This window comes from Erythrolamprus reginae, chromosome 7 (genome assembly GCF_031021105.1).
Source record: "Erythrolamprus reginae isolate rEryReg1 chromosome 7, rEryReg1.hap1, whole genome shotgun sequence".
Classification (NCBI taxonomy): Eukaryota; Metazoa; Chordata; class Lepidosauria; order Squamata; family Dipsadidae; genus Erythrolamprus; species Erythrolamprus reginae.
Window position 1 is genome coordinate 16,881,195 of NC_091956.1, and position 18,044 is coordinate 16,899,238.

General features: G+C 41.3%; 1 protein-coding gene across 1 annotated transcript in view; it reads right to left on the reverse strand.

The window, feature by feature from the left end:
• The window catches only part of LOC139170033 (uncharacterized), a gene marked incomplete at its 3' end in the record, with an annotated part of 102,274 nt that extends 84,463 nt beyond the window's left edge, over positions 1 to 17,811 (reverse strand). Inside the window, 1 exon segment of the mRNA XM_070756735.1 lies at positions 17,590 to 17,811. Coding sequence (XP_070612836.1) covers positions 17,590 to 17,811 — 222 coding nt within the window.
• Positions 17,812 to 18,044: the final 233 nt, after the last annotated feature.

The window sequence follows — 18,044 nt, forward strand, 5'->3', positions numbered from 1 at the left end:
CCACCATGAGCTTGGAGAGAACCTGTCAATCATCCCCAAAGATGCCCAAGGGAGAACGCGCAGTTGCTAACCACCACCCAGATTTCCGCCCCTAACCTGCCTACCCAAATGACCAAAGGTAAGCCAATCAACCTATTAAATGCAAGCACCCCCTAACCGCACATCCATCTCCCCAGTGTGGAATGGGCGAAAAAACGGCCATGCCTAATGGGCGAGGCCGCAAAACATTCCCATTCGGCCCCCCCTAGGGGCGACCCAATAGTAGCACACTGCAAAATAGGGAGGGCGGGCGGGTGTCTGCTCCTACTGCCGGTCCCAGATGAAAAGGCTTGGCCCAGGGCCTGCAGGCCCTTAAATAGGGCCAGCAAGCCCCGCCCGGACCGGCAGCAACGTCAGGCCACGTGGGCCTGAATTTTCGGCCGAAATCTCATCTCGCGAGATTTCGGCCGAAAACAAGATGGCGGCCGCCATTTGAAGAGTCCGGTGTCTGCCCGGCCCCTTCGGCAAATGCTGCCGGGCCGGTAAGTCGACCGGCGCTATTTGCTGATAATGAAAAGGAAGGGGGACTCAACAAAAAAACCCACTCACATATATGAGCATCTTTGCTGGTTTTTTTTTGTCAAGCATGTATAAAGGCCAGAAGATCTAAAACAAGGAACTTAGGAATCAATGAATGGTCACACTGGTTGAACTAGAAGGAAGCAAGATTAAAAGTGAAGATTGAAATAGGAAAATAAGGAGTAACAGGCAAAGGAACAAGGCAATTGAGGTCTGGTGTGATGGATACAAGGAGCCAATTGGGCTTTATATATACTGTATATATACACTGCTCAAAAATTAAAGGGAACACTTAAACAACACAATATAACTCCAAGTAAATCAAACTTCTGTGAAATCAAACTGTCCACTTAGGAAGCAACACTGGTTGACAATCAATTTCATCTGCTGTTGTGCACATTCAACTTTGTACAGAACAAAGTATTCAATGAGAATATTTCATTCATTTAGATCTAGGATGTGTTATTTGAGTGTTCTCTTTATTTCTTTGACAATATACACACACACGTGTGAATGTGTGTAGCATATTTTTGCTGATAATGAAAAGGACTCAACAAAAAAACCACTCACATATATGGGCATCTTTGCTGGTTTTTTGGGGGTTTTTGTCAAGCATGTGTAAAGGCCATAAGATCTGAAACAAGGAACTTAGGAATCAATGGATGGTCACACTGGTTGAACTAGAAGGAAGCAAGATTAAAAGTGAAGATTGAAATAGGAAAATAAGGAGGAACAGGAGAAGGAACAAGGCAATTGAGGTCTGGTGTGATGGATACAAGGAGCCAGTTAGCCGAAAGATGAACACATTGAAACTTTGAACTCTCTGAAAAACCTTTGAGGCAGGGCTCTTAATTTTGCATGCTTGCTTTGACTGAGATGTTGACCTATTTTCTAATACCTTGTCTAGCAAATGTTTTCTTCAGTTGGCCTAACAGTTTAGTAAAAGTCCTTGTTCAGATTCCTTAAACTGTTGGATGTTTTTAAAATGCTAATGGTAAAATTGTGTCCCTTCTTTTTCTTCATGACCTCACCCTACAATTTAATTCCTTGGGCTGAATTAAACTGTGGCAATGGTGAAAGGTCAGTGGATTTATCTATAATGGAACCTCATAGGAAGTTTGGAAATTTAACAATCCCGCTTCTTTAAAAACAATAAACACTGACAGGTGGCAATTTTCAAGTCTATGTCTGACCTTTCAGTGGCAAACAAGGTTAGTAGGAAAGCTTGAATCACAACAGGTGGAAGAGGGTGAGTGACAATAGTTCAGGACTCTCTTCAAAATATTATTTTAAATAAATGACTAGATGTGAAGCCTTTTTAAAAATCAATGGAAGGTTTGGAAAGGGTTTCATAATATTTAGCAGGAAATGACTTCCTGCCAGATTTGTTCTAGTCGATTAGGTGAGTTCAATCCTGCTACATTTAAAGGTTTGTGGCTAAGACAATATAATTTAGATCCAAACATTTCAATCAATTATGAACTCATTTTTTTGCAATGGTAGAGCTGTACAAGCAGAGTGGCAAACAAAATAAGATTTAAAATAAAGTTAAAACACATTTATAAAACAATTTAACTAACATCCATAAGTGAGGTCAGGATGCCGTATGTAATATAAATGCTAAACTTACTGTATATTTTGGAATATAAGATGCACCAGAGAGTGGTGGCATACAAGTATAATAAATAATAATAAATAATAATAACCTGAGTATAAGACACACCTTAGTTTTTGGGAAGAAAAATAAGGAAAATAATCTGCTTACCAGATACTCATCTGGCTAGAGTCCTTAGTCTGGTCAGTTTCAGCACATTATTTTACCCCCTGTTTAGGGCTTTTAAAAAACCTTATTTTGAGAGAGTAACAATGAAAGAGCTTTGAACCTGGTTAGGGCTGGAAAGAAAAATTCTGAGCAAGTAGAGCAATGGAAAAAAAGCCTACAAAGACTTAGGGCTTGGAAAATATTTTTTTGCAGAGAATAACAATAAAAGAGCTTACAAGCCGGTAAGAGCTGGGAACATTTTTAGCACCTGGTTAGGGGTGGAAAGAAACATTTGGAGCAAGTTAGAACAATGAAAAAAAAAACCTCTCAAAGACTTAGGGCTTGGAAAACATTCTTTGCAAAGAGCAACAGAGTAACAGGCAGGTAAGACCTGGGAAAATTGTTAGCACCTGGTTAGGACTGAAAAGAAACATTTGGAGCAAGTAGAACAATTTAAAAAACCTACAAAGACAGAGTTTGGAAAACATTATTCACAGAGAGTGACATGAAAGAGCTTGCAAGCAGGTACAAGAGCTGGGAACATCATTAGCACCTGGTTAGGACTGGAAAGAAACATTTGGAAAAGCAATGAAAAAACCCTGCAAAAACAGGGCTTGGAAAACATTCTTTGCAGATACTAACAATGAAAGAACCTGCAAGATAAGAAAAAAAGATAAGGAAAAAAAGCTTTGAAAAAAAGTTCCATTCAGAGTATAAGACACACCTGAGTTTTCAGCCTCTTTTAGGGAGGAAAAAGGTGTGTTGTTATATTCTGAAAAATACGGTACACCAAATATAAACTTATATCAAATGTAAAATTATAACACAGTGATGACCTAAACTTTTCTGACCAATGATTATTAATTTCTATATATTTCCCTTCTTTTCATCCACTACTTCATATTTTTATTAATATCAATTTTATTGCCACTGTGTTCTCAAAAAAGCAAGAATACAAATTTTGGTGTGTGTCTAACCCAAGAAATCAGGTCTACATTGTGAAAGTCCAAGAGATTTATTGCAAGTCATGCCTAGGCATAGGAAGCCGTAGTGGATTGCTGCCATTTCAGATTGGTTCTTTAGCACTCGTAATGGAAATTTGGTGCCGCTCACCAAACTGGTCCTCCGGTCATCGCGGATTGATAGCAAAGCCCTCTGAGCATTTATTTATTTATTATTTGGATTTGTATGCCGCCCCTCTCCGAAGACTCGGGGCGGCTCACAACACGTGGAACAAATCATAAATAATCTGACAAATTTAAAATATTTAAAGATTTAAAAATCCCATATAATAACAGACACACACACAAGCATACCATGTATAAATTAAACATGCCCAGGGGGAGATGTTTCAGTTCCCCCATGCCTGACGGCAAAGGTGGGTTTTAAGGAGTTTACGGAAGGCAGGAAGAGTAGGGGCAGTTCTAATCTCCGGGGGGAGTTGGTTCCAGAGGGCCGGTGCCGCCACAGAGAAGGATCTTCCCCTGGGGCCCGCCAACCGACATTGTTTAGTTGACGGGACCCGGAGAAGGCCCACTCTGTGGGACCTAATCGGTCGCTGGGATTCGTGCGGCAGGAGGCGGTCTCGGAGATATTCTGGTCCAATGCCATGAAGGGCTTTAAAGGTCATAACCAACACTTTGAATTGTGACCGGAAACTGATCGGCAGCCAATGCAGACTGCGGAGTGATGGTGAAACATGGGCATACCTAGGTAAGCCCATGACTGCTCTCGCAGCTGCATTCTGCACGATCTGGAGTTTCCAAACACTTTTCAAAGGTAGCCCCATGTAGAGAGCATTACAGTAGTCGAACCTCGAGGTGATGAGGGCATGAGTGACTGTGAGCAATGAGTCCCGGTCCAGATAGGGCCGCAACTGGTGCACCAGGCGAACCTGGGCAAACGCCCCCCTCGCCACAGCTGAGAGATGGTTTTCTAATGTGAGCTGTGGATCGAGGAGGACGCCCAAGTTGCAGACCCTCTCTGAGGGGGTCAATAATTCCCCCCCCCCAGGGTAATGGATGGACAGATGGAATTGTCCTTGGGAGGCAAAACCCACAGCCACTCCGTCTTATCCGGGTTGAGCTTGAGTCTGTTGACACCCATCCAGGCCCCAACAGCCTCCAGGCACCGGCACATCACTTCCACCGCTTCGTTGACTGGGCATGGGGTGGAGATGTAAAGCTGGGTATCATCCACATATTGAGTATGCACAAAGGCTTCTGTGCACATGCTCAAAGGATCATTTCTGTGAAACGACATGCACGCACAAAACGTGCACTTCTGTCTCCATGCGAACTGGTGGGGAAGGTAAGTAGAACCTGTTGTGGCTGGTCCATCTCCTGCTTAGCTGATTACAGATTTCAAAGATTGAGAGACAGCTGTGTATTGGTATCTTAGACAGTGTTTTTTCCACCCAAGTCTGAGAGTGAAGAACATAGAAACATGGAAGATTGACGGCAGAAAAAGGCCTCATGGTCCATCTAGTCTGCCCTTATACTATTTCCTGTGTGTTATCTTAGGATGGATCTGTATTTATCCCAGGCATGTTTAAATTCAGTTACTGTGGATTTACCAACCACGCCTGCTGGAAGTTTGTTCCAAGCATCTACTACTCTTTCAGTAAAATAATATTTCCTCACATTGCTTCTGATCTTTCCCCCAACTATTTATCTATCTGTCTGTCTGTCTGTCTGTCTGTCTGTCTATCTGTCTATTTGCTTATTCGTTCATTCGTTCATTCGTTTATTCATTCATTCATTCATTCATTTATTTACTAACCTCAGATTGTGCCCTCCCATTCTTGTGTTCACTTTCCTGTCCCCCCTTTCCCTTTCTGTCCCCCAAACTATACAGATTGAGTTCATTAAGTCTTTCCTGGCAAGTTTTATGCTTAAGGCCTTCCACCATTTTTGTAGCCCATCTTTGGACCCGTTCAATTTTATCAATATCTTTTTGTGGATGAGGTCTCCAGAACTGAATAGAGTATTCCAAATGGGGTCTCAATCTCACCAGTGCTCTATACAGCAGGATCACAATCTCCCTCTTCCTTCTTGTTATACCTCTAGCTATGCAGCCAAGCATTCTACTTGCTTTCCCTACCGCCTGACCACACTGTTCACCCAAGAGGATGAAGAGTTAGAGAGGAAAAGCCAACCAGAGACTGTGGCAATCTCTGATTGGCTTTTCCTCTCTAACTCTTCATCCTGTGTTGTACTGTGTTGAGTGATGGAAGCAAGTTCTGGTGCTTTTGACAGTGTGGGCAGGTGCCAAGTCCTGCTTTAAAATTTAAGTCACCATCCCCATAGAGCTCGTATGCGGGTGGAAGCATGGAGTGATCCAAAATCTCCCGGTAAATGGCTGTGTTGACCTGGGCTTAATTGAAGCACAGTGGACCAACACCAGCAGATGACTTGGCTCCCCAAATCACAGACTGTGCAAACTTCCCACGGACCTCAAGCATCTTGCTGTGTGCGCTTCTCCATTATTATTATTATTATTATTATTATTATTATTATTATTATTATTATTATTATTATTATTATTATTTACTGGATTTGTATGCCGCCCCTCTCCGCAGACTTGGGGCGGCTAACAACAATGATAAAAAACAACATGTAACAATCCAATTTAATAAAACAACTAAAAACCCTTATTAAAAAAAACCAAGCATACACACAAACATACCATACATAACTTGTAATGGCCTAGGGGAAGGAATATCCTAACTCCCCCATGCCTGGCGACAAAGGTGGGTCTTGAGTAATTTGCAAAAGACAAGGAGAGTGGGGGCCATTCTAATCTCTGGGGGGAGTTGATTCCAGAGGGCCGGGGCTGCCACAGAGAAGGCTCTTCCCCTGGGGCCCACCAAACGGCATTGTTTAGTCGACGGGACCCAGAGAAGGTCAACTCTGTGGGACCTTATCGGCCACTGGGATTCGTGCGGTAGAAGGCGGTTCCGGATGTATTCTGTCCCAATGCCATGTAGGGCTTTAAAGGTCATAACCAACACTTTGAATTGTGACCGGAAACCGATCGGCAGCCAGTGCAGGCCGCGGAGTGTTGCAGAAACGTGGGCGAATCTAGGAAGCCCCACGATGCCTTTTACGGCCGCATTCTGCACGATCTGAAGTTTCCGAACACTTTTCAAAGGTAGCCCCATGTAGAGAGCGTTGCAGTAATCGAACCTCGAGGTGATGAGGGCATGAGCGACTGTGAGCAATGACTCCCTGTCCAAATAAGGCTGCAACTGGTGCACCAGGCGAACCTGGGCAAACGTCCTCCTCGCCACCACCAAAAGATGATGTTCCAATGTCAGCTGTGGATCGAGGAGGACGCCCAAGTTGCGGACCCTCTCTTCCTCTGTACTCTGGGTCCTGGGTTTCCAAATGAGATGCAAAGGTTTCCACAGTCTGTGTTGATTTGGGGAGCCACGTCACCTGCTGGATTGCATTACTATAATAAATGAACGTTTGCACGACATTCTAATTTTTCAAGTTTCACCTGTACATAGGGATTCTAGGCAGATATCACTTTTAACGCCCCCTCTTAGAATTTCTCCCCCTACAATCTTGGAATTAAGTTAAGCCTTCAATTATGACTCGTTGCTTGTTCAAATCCTACTGAGTCACCCTGACATCTTTGAGAAAAAGCTTTGGAGGAAGCTGCAGAACTTTAGGACTTTATGCCGCCAGGTTGGATGTGCATTTTCTATCCTTAATAATATGCTAGGTTTGGAAGCTCTCACCCATTAATCCAAATCACTGTGTTTAGGAAAATACAAGGAGAGGCGGTGGATGAAAATTATGATGGTTTGGAATGTAGTGCTTTGGGGGCAGAAAAGATCCTCATTATGAAAAGCTTTTACCAGAAAAGATTGGCAGGCCAAGTTACATTCATTTTTAGAGCAGTAAGGGTTTATTTTTTGGTATGTGTGTGTTTGTGTGTATGTGTGTGTGTGATAGATACATCCTTTAAGATGTTTGGATTTGAAAAGGACTCTTGTTACATTTTTTTTAAAAGCTGATAGTATTTTATTTGTCATTCTCCAGGCTATTCTAATGCTACTAACCTATTCGGCCAAAACTCAACCTTTTTAAATATATATATATATATATATATATTGGTTTTGTACAAAAGGTTACATAAAACAAACATAAAACAGTGCACAGTGCATGTGCCCATCACCCGACTGACAATAACCATCACCACCACCACCAATTGCGGGGGGTTCAAATATTTACTAGTTTATATATATATATATATATGTATTTCCTTAGCTCTACTTTGCATTTGTTATTATTGAAAGAGCGATTGGAGTTTATTTTTCACATTTTCATCACAGATTCTACTCAGCATATAACTTTTCACCTTATTCCATCGTGCCATCAGCTTCTCCAATTTATTTTCATCAATTCATTGTTTAATCTTATTTCCATGATTTCAAAATGAATGTGATCCACCATGTACCAGTACCAGTTCTGTAGTGCCCATTTTATAGACTCTTTCCAACCCAATACCACTACCGCTTGAGCACTTTCCAGTGCTGCAATTTTTATTTCTTTAAAATCTCTTAGTTCTCTTTGTTTAATTAATATCGCTATTTCTTTTGTAATTATCCAATTAATATTTAGCATTTTATTTATTTCGTTCTGCACTTCCTTCCAAAATTTCTGAATTTCAACACACTCCCAGAACATATGCATGAAAATTCCTTTCTTTTGGCAACCATGCCAACAATTACCTTTCCCTTTCCCCTGGAAGTGTGCACGTTGTGCTGGTGTATAATACCATTTATGTAAAATTTTGGCCAAAACTCAACCTTGAAAAGCTCAGATTTTAAGTGGGAGAATACCAGTGATGGGCTGCCAAAATTTTCACTGCCACACTGTGGGCGTGGCTTATTTTGTGGGTGTGGCTTGACAATCATGTGACCGGGGTGGCTTAAAGGTCATGTGACTGGTGGCTTACTGACCAAAATAAGTTTTCAAAGAGGTGCTTGGACTCTTTTTCAGTTGATTAAGTCACATTATTTGAACAGCCACAAGAAGGACAAATGGTAGGCAGCATTATTTGTTGAGGAGCACAGTAACATTTTAAGGTTTTGTACTGAACCCACAAGCCTTAAGCCATGTAGGGCTTTATAGGTGATAACCAACACCTGAAATTGCATCCGGAGACCGACTGGAAGCCAGTGCAGCTCAGGGAGTGTTGGTGTGATGTAGGTGTAACCACATCAGAGGAGATGACCCTCCACGCATATGCAGTACTATAAAAAAGCTTCTGTGCATGTGCAGAAGCAAAAGACAAAATAGTTTTGTTGTAAGCTGCTCAGAGTCTTTTGAGGGTTGGGCGATTTCCTATCCCGGGCTTTTCATATTGGAACAAATGTCTAAAACCCACAATTTAAGCTTTGAATTACACTCTTTATTTGAAAAAGCAACAGTTAGGAGCAGAATCCAGGCTTTAAAAGTTCATGGAATAGATTTCTCTGCTGCAAAGATAAGCTTCCAGGAAAGGCGCCAGCTTCAGGGCTAATGGCATTCCAGCCACATAAGACAGGTTGAGTCATAGGGTATAAAATTCAGCTCACCATATTCTGACAGGCAGGCAGCTTCTAGCAGAGCAGAAATCAGGTATTTAGGGAAGCATTTTCTAGAACCCCAAATCCAACACAGCATCCATCAAATCAACGTTAAAATTCCACCCAGAACTTCCCAAGATCCTTCCCTTTTATACCTGCTGGGAGTGGTCAGCAAACCCCCTAGAGTTAAAATTACAAATTACTTCCTTTTACCATACAAGTGGTGTTGTCTGCTTTGCTACCTCTTGAATCTAGCATCTAAGAGTGGCTCATCCACTTTAATATCCCCTTCGTCCTCTGACTTCGACCAATCCCCCATTGACATACCTGTCCCCCTCTGGTGGTTCCTCAGGTTCATCCAGGTCTATTTCTCCCTCATTCTCACTCTCTGCATCAGTCGACAACCCTCATGGCCCAGGGTATCCAGAAGGGCCTGGCTCATCCTCCTCAGAATCTGACATTATCAGAGGTGGACAAGGAGCACTCACAACAGACGGCATATAAATTAAATAAATGAATAAATAAAATCTGGTCCAAACTGGGAGGAACCTTCCCCTGGTTTAAAGTACCAAAGGAAATAATTGCTTATATCTCATTCCAGATGGACTGGATAAGATATGGTAAGCCCAGTAGTTGTACAGAAACCTTACACGGGCTTACCAATTTCTATATGTTGTGGTTAGCTCTGGCCCAGCTCCTGCTCCAAGGACTGTGGATGTGGGGGAGACATCCACATGCTGCAGGCCTGTTTTGCCCCCGGTGGAATCTGCTGATGAAGGCTCCTCTGACCAAGAAGACATAAGTGACAGGGAGGAGGAGAGTGTGGCAGACAGCTCAGAAGGAGATCAATTATCTAGCTCCTCCTTGAATTCAGAACAAGAGTTAATGATACAGCCACGCATGTGGAGAGCGATGCATAGGCAACAACAACTGAGAGATTATTATCAAAGAAAATGAGGCCACCTGTGGTTGGGTGGGGCTGTGGTAATTAGTGAGGCTGCTATAAATAGCAGCCTGTGGGTTTGGCCATTGTGGAGGATTATCTGATCGTTGTGTTTCATGACTGCTTTGCTGACTTTGATCTTTGTGTGCTGATTTTCCCCCACTTTGAAACTAACCCAGAGCAAAGTGTGTTTCACTTTGTGAAAGAAGAAGGACTGTGAATTGCCTCACAGCTGCAAGCTAAGTATCACAAAACTGATAAGGCACTTGTAAAAATTACCAATTTGTTTGGAGACAAGTGCTCTTTGCTATACAAAAAGAGTGCTCTGTTTATTTGCATTTTAGGTATAAAGAACATTGTTTTGAATTTTCAAACGTGTGTGTGTCTGAAATTGTATCTGTGCATTTTTGGGAGGATTCTACCAGAGAGCTCGACAGAACATCTATGGTACCATTGTTTTGAAGCTGTGCATATGTGGTCAACCTGCAAAGTGAACAAAATGCATGCATGGCAGAATGCTATTACATTTTTGGTGCCAGGCGATCTGTTTGGTAAATTATGTGAATCCCAACTGTGTCTCCAAAATCCCTTCCAGGTCAATTCTGATTGTAAATTAATGGTGTAAATTACATTGTACCCACGCATGTGTTGAAAACACGACAACTTTAGATGACCATTTTCCCGAATTTAAACTTGAAAGTTTGGTGCCTGAGAGATGTTGCTGTTGACTTAGTGCTCTTTATCAGAGAGGCTGAATAACAAGCGACTGAGCAGTGGGACTGACAGGAGGAAGGAAAGCCAGCAAATGTCATGGTAGCCATGCACACTGCGCAGAGAAAACAAACATGCCATTCCTTGCCTTCCGAAGCAGCAAGCGCTTCCCTCCAGCTAGGAAAACATTTGTACAGTTGTCTTTGAAATTGAATCACTCCAGGGATTTTTTTTTTTTTAAACCAACCCTATAAATTAAATTACTGGAAAGAGGAAACGGATGGGCTCGCTTCAATTCAGGGATACTCGAGTTGCATGCCAGCCTAAACGAGCACAACATATAAGAAAAAGGGCAATGCTTCTCAAATTCGATCACTAAGGGTTACATATCTCAGCAAGCTGGGATTTCAAAAGGCTGCTACTTTGTGGGAGCAAAACGCAGCATAGAAAAACCCCAAAACAACTTAAGAACTTCACTTCAGCCTCAAAAAGTTTCCCTATCTCCTCTCCAAATATTGTTTGTGCTTTAAAAGTAGTCCGAAAGTTCTAGTCACATAATTTGATGTCGTTTAAATTCCCGATGATGCGTTAAGAAGAAAATGCATCCTTAGTAATGGATGTGCTTGTGTGATTGTCAACTCTTCAAAAGAACATTATCCCAATGATTTCATGTCACCTGATTAGTATGACTGCAATTTAATGCTGAGCTCTGGCAACCTCTTCGCCGATGATGTAAAACTCTTCAACACCACCGATAACACAACTACTCTCCAAAAAGACCTTGACGCTGTTTCTGAGTGGTCTAACACATGGCACCTCCAAATCTCAACTAGCAAATGCTCTGTCCTACACATTGGGAAGAAGAATCTGAACTCCAAATATGAACTGAATAATCAAATTATCACAGATAATCCCCACTCGGTTAAAGACCTTGGTATACTAATAACAAAAATTTAAGTGCCAAAGCCCACTGCAACAATATAGCCAAGAAGGCTTCAAGAGTTGTAAACCTAATCCTACGTAGCTTCTGCTCTGGCAATCTCACACTACTTACCAGAGCTTACAAAACTTTTGCCAGACCCATATAGCTCATCTGTTTAGAACCCATATCGCATCTCAGACATTAACACCCTTGAAAATGTCCAAAGATACTTCACCAGAAGAGCCCTTCACTCCTCCACTCGAAATAGAAGACCCTGTGAGACTAGACTTTCAATCCTGGGCCTAGAAAGTTTAGAACTAAGACGCCTTAAACAAGATCTAAGTATTGCCCACAAGATCATATGCTGCAACGTCCTGCCTGTCAGCGACTACTTCAGCTTCAACCACAACAACACAAGAGCACACAACAGATTTAAACTTAATATTAACCGCTTCAAACTTGACTGTAAAAAATATGACTTCAGTAACCGAGTTGTCGAAGCGTGGGACTCATTACCGGAATCTACAGTGTCATCCCCAAACCCCCAACACTTTACCCTTAGATTATCTACGGTTGACCTATCCAGATTCCTAAGAGGTCAGTAAGGGCACTAGAGTGCCTTCCGCCCCCTGTCCTATTGCTCTCCTATATCTCCTATACCTTTCTTCTATTCCTATATTTCTTCTTCTATTCTTTCATTGATATGTTCTATTACTATACCTTCTTTTCTATTATTTCTTAGATATATTTTACTATGAGTATCTCCTCTATAACCTTCATCATGTATTTTACTATGTGTATATAGATATATACCCACTAAAACCCTCATTGTGTATTGGACAAAATAAATCAATAAAAAAATAAATAAACCTAGATCTCAGTTATTTTTCGGAGGTGATCTGATGACCTCAAGAGAACTACTGCAATATGTTTACTTACTGTATTATTACTTTTCAAATGAAAGAGATCTCACTTCACCATTGTGCATTAGCAAAAGAGCCATGGTAGCGCATTGGTTAGAGTGCAGTACTGCAAGCTACTTCTGCTGATCACCGGCTGCCAGCAGTTTGGCAGATCGTATCTCAGTAAGCTCTAGGTTGACTCAGCCTTCCATCCTTCCAAGGTTGATAAAATGAGGACCTATTTTTGTAATTTTATTTTAATTTTTCTCCACAAAAAAACCCATAACTAAGACAACTTAATAAGTTGTACAACTTAATAAGCATATATCTTTTAGATACATTTTTTAAAAAGAAACCTCAAGTCCATTCTATTTATTTCTTTACTTATTTAACTCTTGCCGCCTCCTTTATCTAATTTCATCATCTGGATTACACAAATTATCTTCCAATTAAATCCACCGCTATTATTAACTTCCTCTGCTAGATATTATATCTCTAATTTCTTAAATCTAAGCCATAGTGCTTTCTTCTCATCCTTGTTTTCTTTATTCATCGTTCTCATTTTTTCTTTCTGCCTGTTTTTCTCTTAACTAAAAACCCTTACTTCCTAGAAGTTCCACATTTGCTTATTTATTATTTATTTATTAGAGTTGAAAGGGACCTTGCAGGTCATCAAGTCCAATCCCCTGCTTAAGCAGGAAATCCTACACACACACACACACACAGCCAAATGACAGTCCAATCTCCTCTTGAAAATATCCAAAGTTGGGGAGTTCACAACCTCCGCTGGCAGGCCGTTCCACTGGTTGATTGCTCTGACCAACAGGAAGTTCTTCCTTATTTCTAGGTTGAATTTCTCCTTGGTCAGCTTCCAACCGTTGTTCCTCGTCTGGCCCTCTGGTGCCCTGGAAAACAGTGTGACCCCCTCCTCTCTGTGGCAACCCCTCAAGTACCTGTAGACAGCTATCATGTCTCCCCCTGGCCCTTCTTTTCTCTAGGCAATCCATGCCCAGTTCCTGCAACCTCTCTTTGTATGTCTTGGTTTCTAGTCCTCTTATCATTTTGGTTGCTCTTTTCTGCACCTTCTCCAGAGTTTCTATGTCTCTTTTGAAGTGTGGTGACCAGAACTGAATGCATATTTACATTTACATTATATTTACAATAAAATATCAAATTATAGATTCATTATAACCCCCAACATTTTACCCTTAGACTATCCACGGTTGACCTCTCCAGATTCCTAAGAGGTTAGTAAGGGGCGTACATAAGCGCATTAGAGTGCCTTCCGTCCCCTGTCCTATAGTCTCTTCTATATCTCATATTTCCTCTCTACTATATCCTCTATAACCTTCATTGTGTATTATTGTGTATTGGACTAAATGAATGAATGAATGAATGAATGAATGAATGAATAAATAAATAAATAAATATTTCAAATTAATAGCCAATATGATGAGGAATGGAATAATAATTTTTCAAATTTAAATTCAAGTTCCAAAATTCCACATATTAAGACCTTTCCTTCATTTCACAGCATAATTTGTCTTCCCTCTGAGGGTAGAAATATATGTTTACATAAAATTAGGCACCTTACTTTGATTAACCAGACTGTTCTAAACTGTTTGCTATAGAATATTCCCACCAACTTCAAACATTTCCCAGACAAAATTCTACTATTTGGAGTATTTACATAATTGGTCCAGAGATGTGTATTTACAGTTGCCATCTACGTCCCTGATTAAAAATATGGCAAGTAATAAAATATGATATTTTGCTCTCTCTATTAAATTGCATCGGCTTGAGCTATAATAGTATGAGAAAAAATAAAAATAAAATAAAAAACCCCACCATGGTAATTTACCTATTGCTTTCCGGCGAGTTAATGAGTATTCCGAGTATGAAATTCACCAACAACATTTGAGAACAGCTTGCAAGAGCATATTTTATGCGATAAGCCAAATGTAAGTTAGAAAACTCAGTGATTTTAATTTAAAATTCCCCACCTCATTTCCATAAATGTTAATTTTTCATCCACAAATCTTCTTTCACTTTCATGAGGCTAGTAGTGAACTCTATCCATAAATAACTGTGTATTGGGTAGATGAGAATTATTTTCTTTAATTGGGGAAAATGTCCCCCTCCTTTCTAAGATGATATGTGCTTTTGAGCAAAGAAAGGTGACAGTCTCTTGCTGAAAATGGTATTTAATATTTTTTTGGAGGTGGGGAGGTTAAGAAATATGAAATAAATGAAACCACCATTGGTAAAAATATGAGGCTTGGCTATGATAGTTTGTTGAGAAGGGGAAATGCCCTTTTTCAGAGGATAAATTGCAGATTTTGTTATTTTTTTATGTTAGAATGGAAGGAAAATGATTAGAGAAGTCATAGGGTTCATAAAAAGTCCTTGATCTAGAAGTACATGGTCTCTACTGAAAGAAGGGATGAAAAAAACCCATTGTGGATTATGTACCATCTAATGCACAAAGGGATTTTTTCCATCTAATCCACAATGGAGCACACGACAGATACCAATTTAAAGTAAACTGCTCTAAACTTGACTGCAGGAAATACGACTTTAGTAACAAAGTACAGTGGTACCTCTACTTAAGAATTTTTCTAGATAAGAACCGGGTGTTCAAGATATTTTTGCCTCTTCTTAAGAACCATTTTCTACTTAAGAACCCAAGCCCGGAAAAGTTTCCCAGGAAATTTGAGAGCAGCACGAAGGCCCGGCCAGTTTCCTGCCATTCCCCCTGGGTTTCTCTCTCTGGCGCAGTGTATGGGAGGCAGCCTCGCGCTGGATGTATGGGAGGCACATGCTCCTCCTTGCTGCCTCGGGGTCCCTCTTTTTTAAAAGCCTTCTTCCTTCAGCAGCGACTGTCCTCCTCCTCCTCTTCTTACTCCTCCTCCCACCCAAATTCTGAACTTTCATTTCTTTCCTAATGGGTTTGCATGCATTATTTGCTTTTATTTTGATTCCTATGGGAAAAATTGCTTCTACTTACAAACTTTTCTACTTAAGAACCTGGTCACAGAATGAATTAAGTTCTTAAGAAGAGGTACCACTGTAGTTGTCAGACTCTGCGGTATCGTCACCTAATCCTCAAAGCTTTACCCTTAGACTATCCACTGTTGACCTCTCCTGATTCCTAAGAGGTCAGTAAGGGGCGTGCATAAGTGTACCAGCGTGACTTCCATCCCATGTCCTAATGTTTCTCTCTTACTAGTATCATGTATATAAATATTGTTCTATCTTTGTATACCACCGATACATGCATGACGAACAAACAAATAATCCAGGGGTTGGCAATCTGTAACTCTGGAACCGCATGTGGCTCTTTCATCCCTCTGCTGTTGCTCCCTGTCACTGATTGGTTCCACAATTGTTAGGGCTTTTGGTTAGGACAGATGGAAGAAAAGGGACACAATGCTAGGAGGAGACTCTATGGTGGGGGATCCAGACTTATGATTGTCTTCAGAATTGAACAGGTCGCATCTGGTTAGGCAATTGGAAGCTGACACCTGTTTAGTCAGTATCTCTTTCTAGTGACCACAGAAAGAAGGAGGAGAGGGAGAGGGACGGAGGGAGAGAGAGATGGAGATGTTTTACATTTTAGATTACATTTATATGGTTTACATAGATCAAAGATAAATATACTGCTAAAAAAATTAAAGGGAACACTTAAACAACACAATATAACTCCAAGTAAATCAAACTTCTGTGAAATCAAACTGTCCACTTAGGAAGCAACACTGGTTGACAATCAATTTCATCTGCTGTTGTGCACATTCAACTTTGTACAGAACAAAGTATTTAACGAGAATATTTCATTCATTCAGGTCTAGGATGGGTTCTTTATTTTTTTGAGCAATTTGTTTGTTTGTTTGTTTGCTTGCTTGCTTGTTTGCTTGCTTGTTTGTTTACTTACTTACTTACTTACTTACTTACTTACTTACTTACTTACTTACTTACATACTTACTAGATTTGTATGCCGCCCCTCTCTGTAGACTCGGTATATATACATATTACATTATACATTTATATATTTTACATAGATCAAAGATAAATATAAAATATATATAGACAAGGAATAATGGATGGAAACTGACCAACTGAAACCCTCCCCTCTCCTCTCTTCCCCTCCCTTCACCCCTTTCCTTTCCTTTCCTTTCCTGTCCTTTCCTTTCCTTGCTTCGGAGACCTCGATCGCTTGTGCGGCTTTGAGAATCTCCTGCAGCGTAGTGTCTTCATCTGTGATGAGTTTGTTCTGGACATCTGTATTTTACATGCCAAAGATTAGTCTGTCTACCAGCCTAGGTTCTTGGTTCTCGTACTTGCATTTCACCACGAGCACTCTGAGACGAGTGGCAAATTGTTTCGTTGTCTCTGCCCAGGTTCGCCTGGTGCACCAGTTGCAGCCCTATTTGGACAGGGAGTCATTGCTCACAGTCACTCATGCTCTCATCACCTCGCGGTTCAATTACTGCAACACTCTCTACATGGGGCTACCTCTGAAAAGTGTTCGGAAACTTCAGATCGTGCAGAACGCAGCCACGAGAGCCGTCGTGGGGCTTCCAAGATTCGCCCACGTTTCTTCAACACTCCGTGGCTTGCATTGGCTATCGATCAGTTTCCAGTCACAATTCAAAGAGTTGGTTATGACCTTTAAAGCCCTACATGGCAATGGACCAGATTACCTCCGGAACCGCCTGCTACCGCACGAATCCCAGCGACCGATAAGGTGCCACAGAGTTGGCCTTCTCCGGGTCCCATCGACTAAACAATGTCGTTTGGCGGGCCCCAGGGGAAGAGCCTTCCCTGTGGTGGCCCCGGCCCTCTGGAACCAACTCTCCCCAGAGATTAGAACTGCCCCCACCCTCCCTGTCTTTCGTAAACTACTCAAGACTCATTTATACCGCCAGGCATGGGGGAGTTGAGATAGCTCTTCCCCCTAGGCCATTACAAGTTATGCATGGTATGTTAGTTGTTTTTATTATTGGATTGTACATGTTGTGTTTATTATTGTTGTTAGCCACCCCGAGTCTGCGGAGAGGGGCGGCATACAAATTCAATAAATTATTATTATTATTATTATCGGCTTGCTTCATGTTCTCAAATTTGTGCCGGTAGACTCTTGATGGTTTGGACAGCTTGAAGTGTGCCTTCAGCTTCGTTGTTATGGTGGCCCATGGTACCGACCTTACCAGGTCAGGATCTGTTAGTGTTTGGGCGAGATCGTAGATCTGTGGCCCGCAGTGATAGAGGAATATGATGTGTTTTCTGTTGTCACTGGCATCCTCGTTGCTGGATGCTTCTAAGAAATTCTCGATTTTTTCCATGTATGTGTCCCAGTTGATCTTCTCTGGGTCGAAAAATTTGGTCACTTGTGCAACTGAGGATGCTTTCATGACTTCTCTTGCACGCATTGGTTCTATTTTCTCTCGTCGCCAATGTTAGATCCGAAGAAAGGAAGAGAGATACGTGGTGGACGGATTCGTTTTTATTAGGAATTGGCAGTAACTGATGCACTTGCAACAAAGTATACAAAAGTAACTTGCGGCAAAAGACAAGCTGTGCGGCAAGGGTTTCCCTTTTTAAAAAGTTTTTCTTTTGGTAGGCGCAGCTTTGACAGCCGCTTGAATTTCCCGGCCACGGTTTA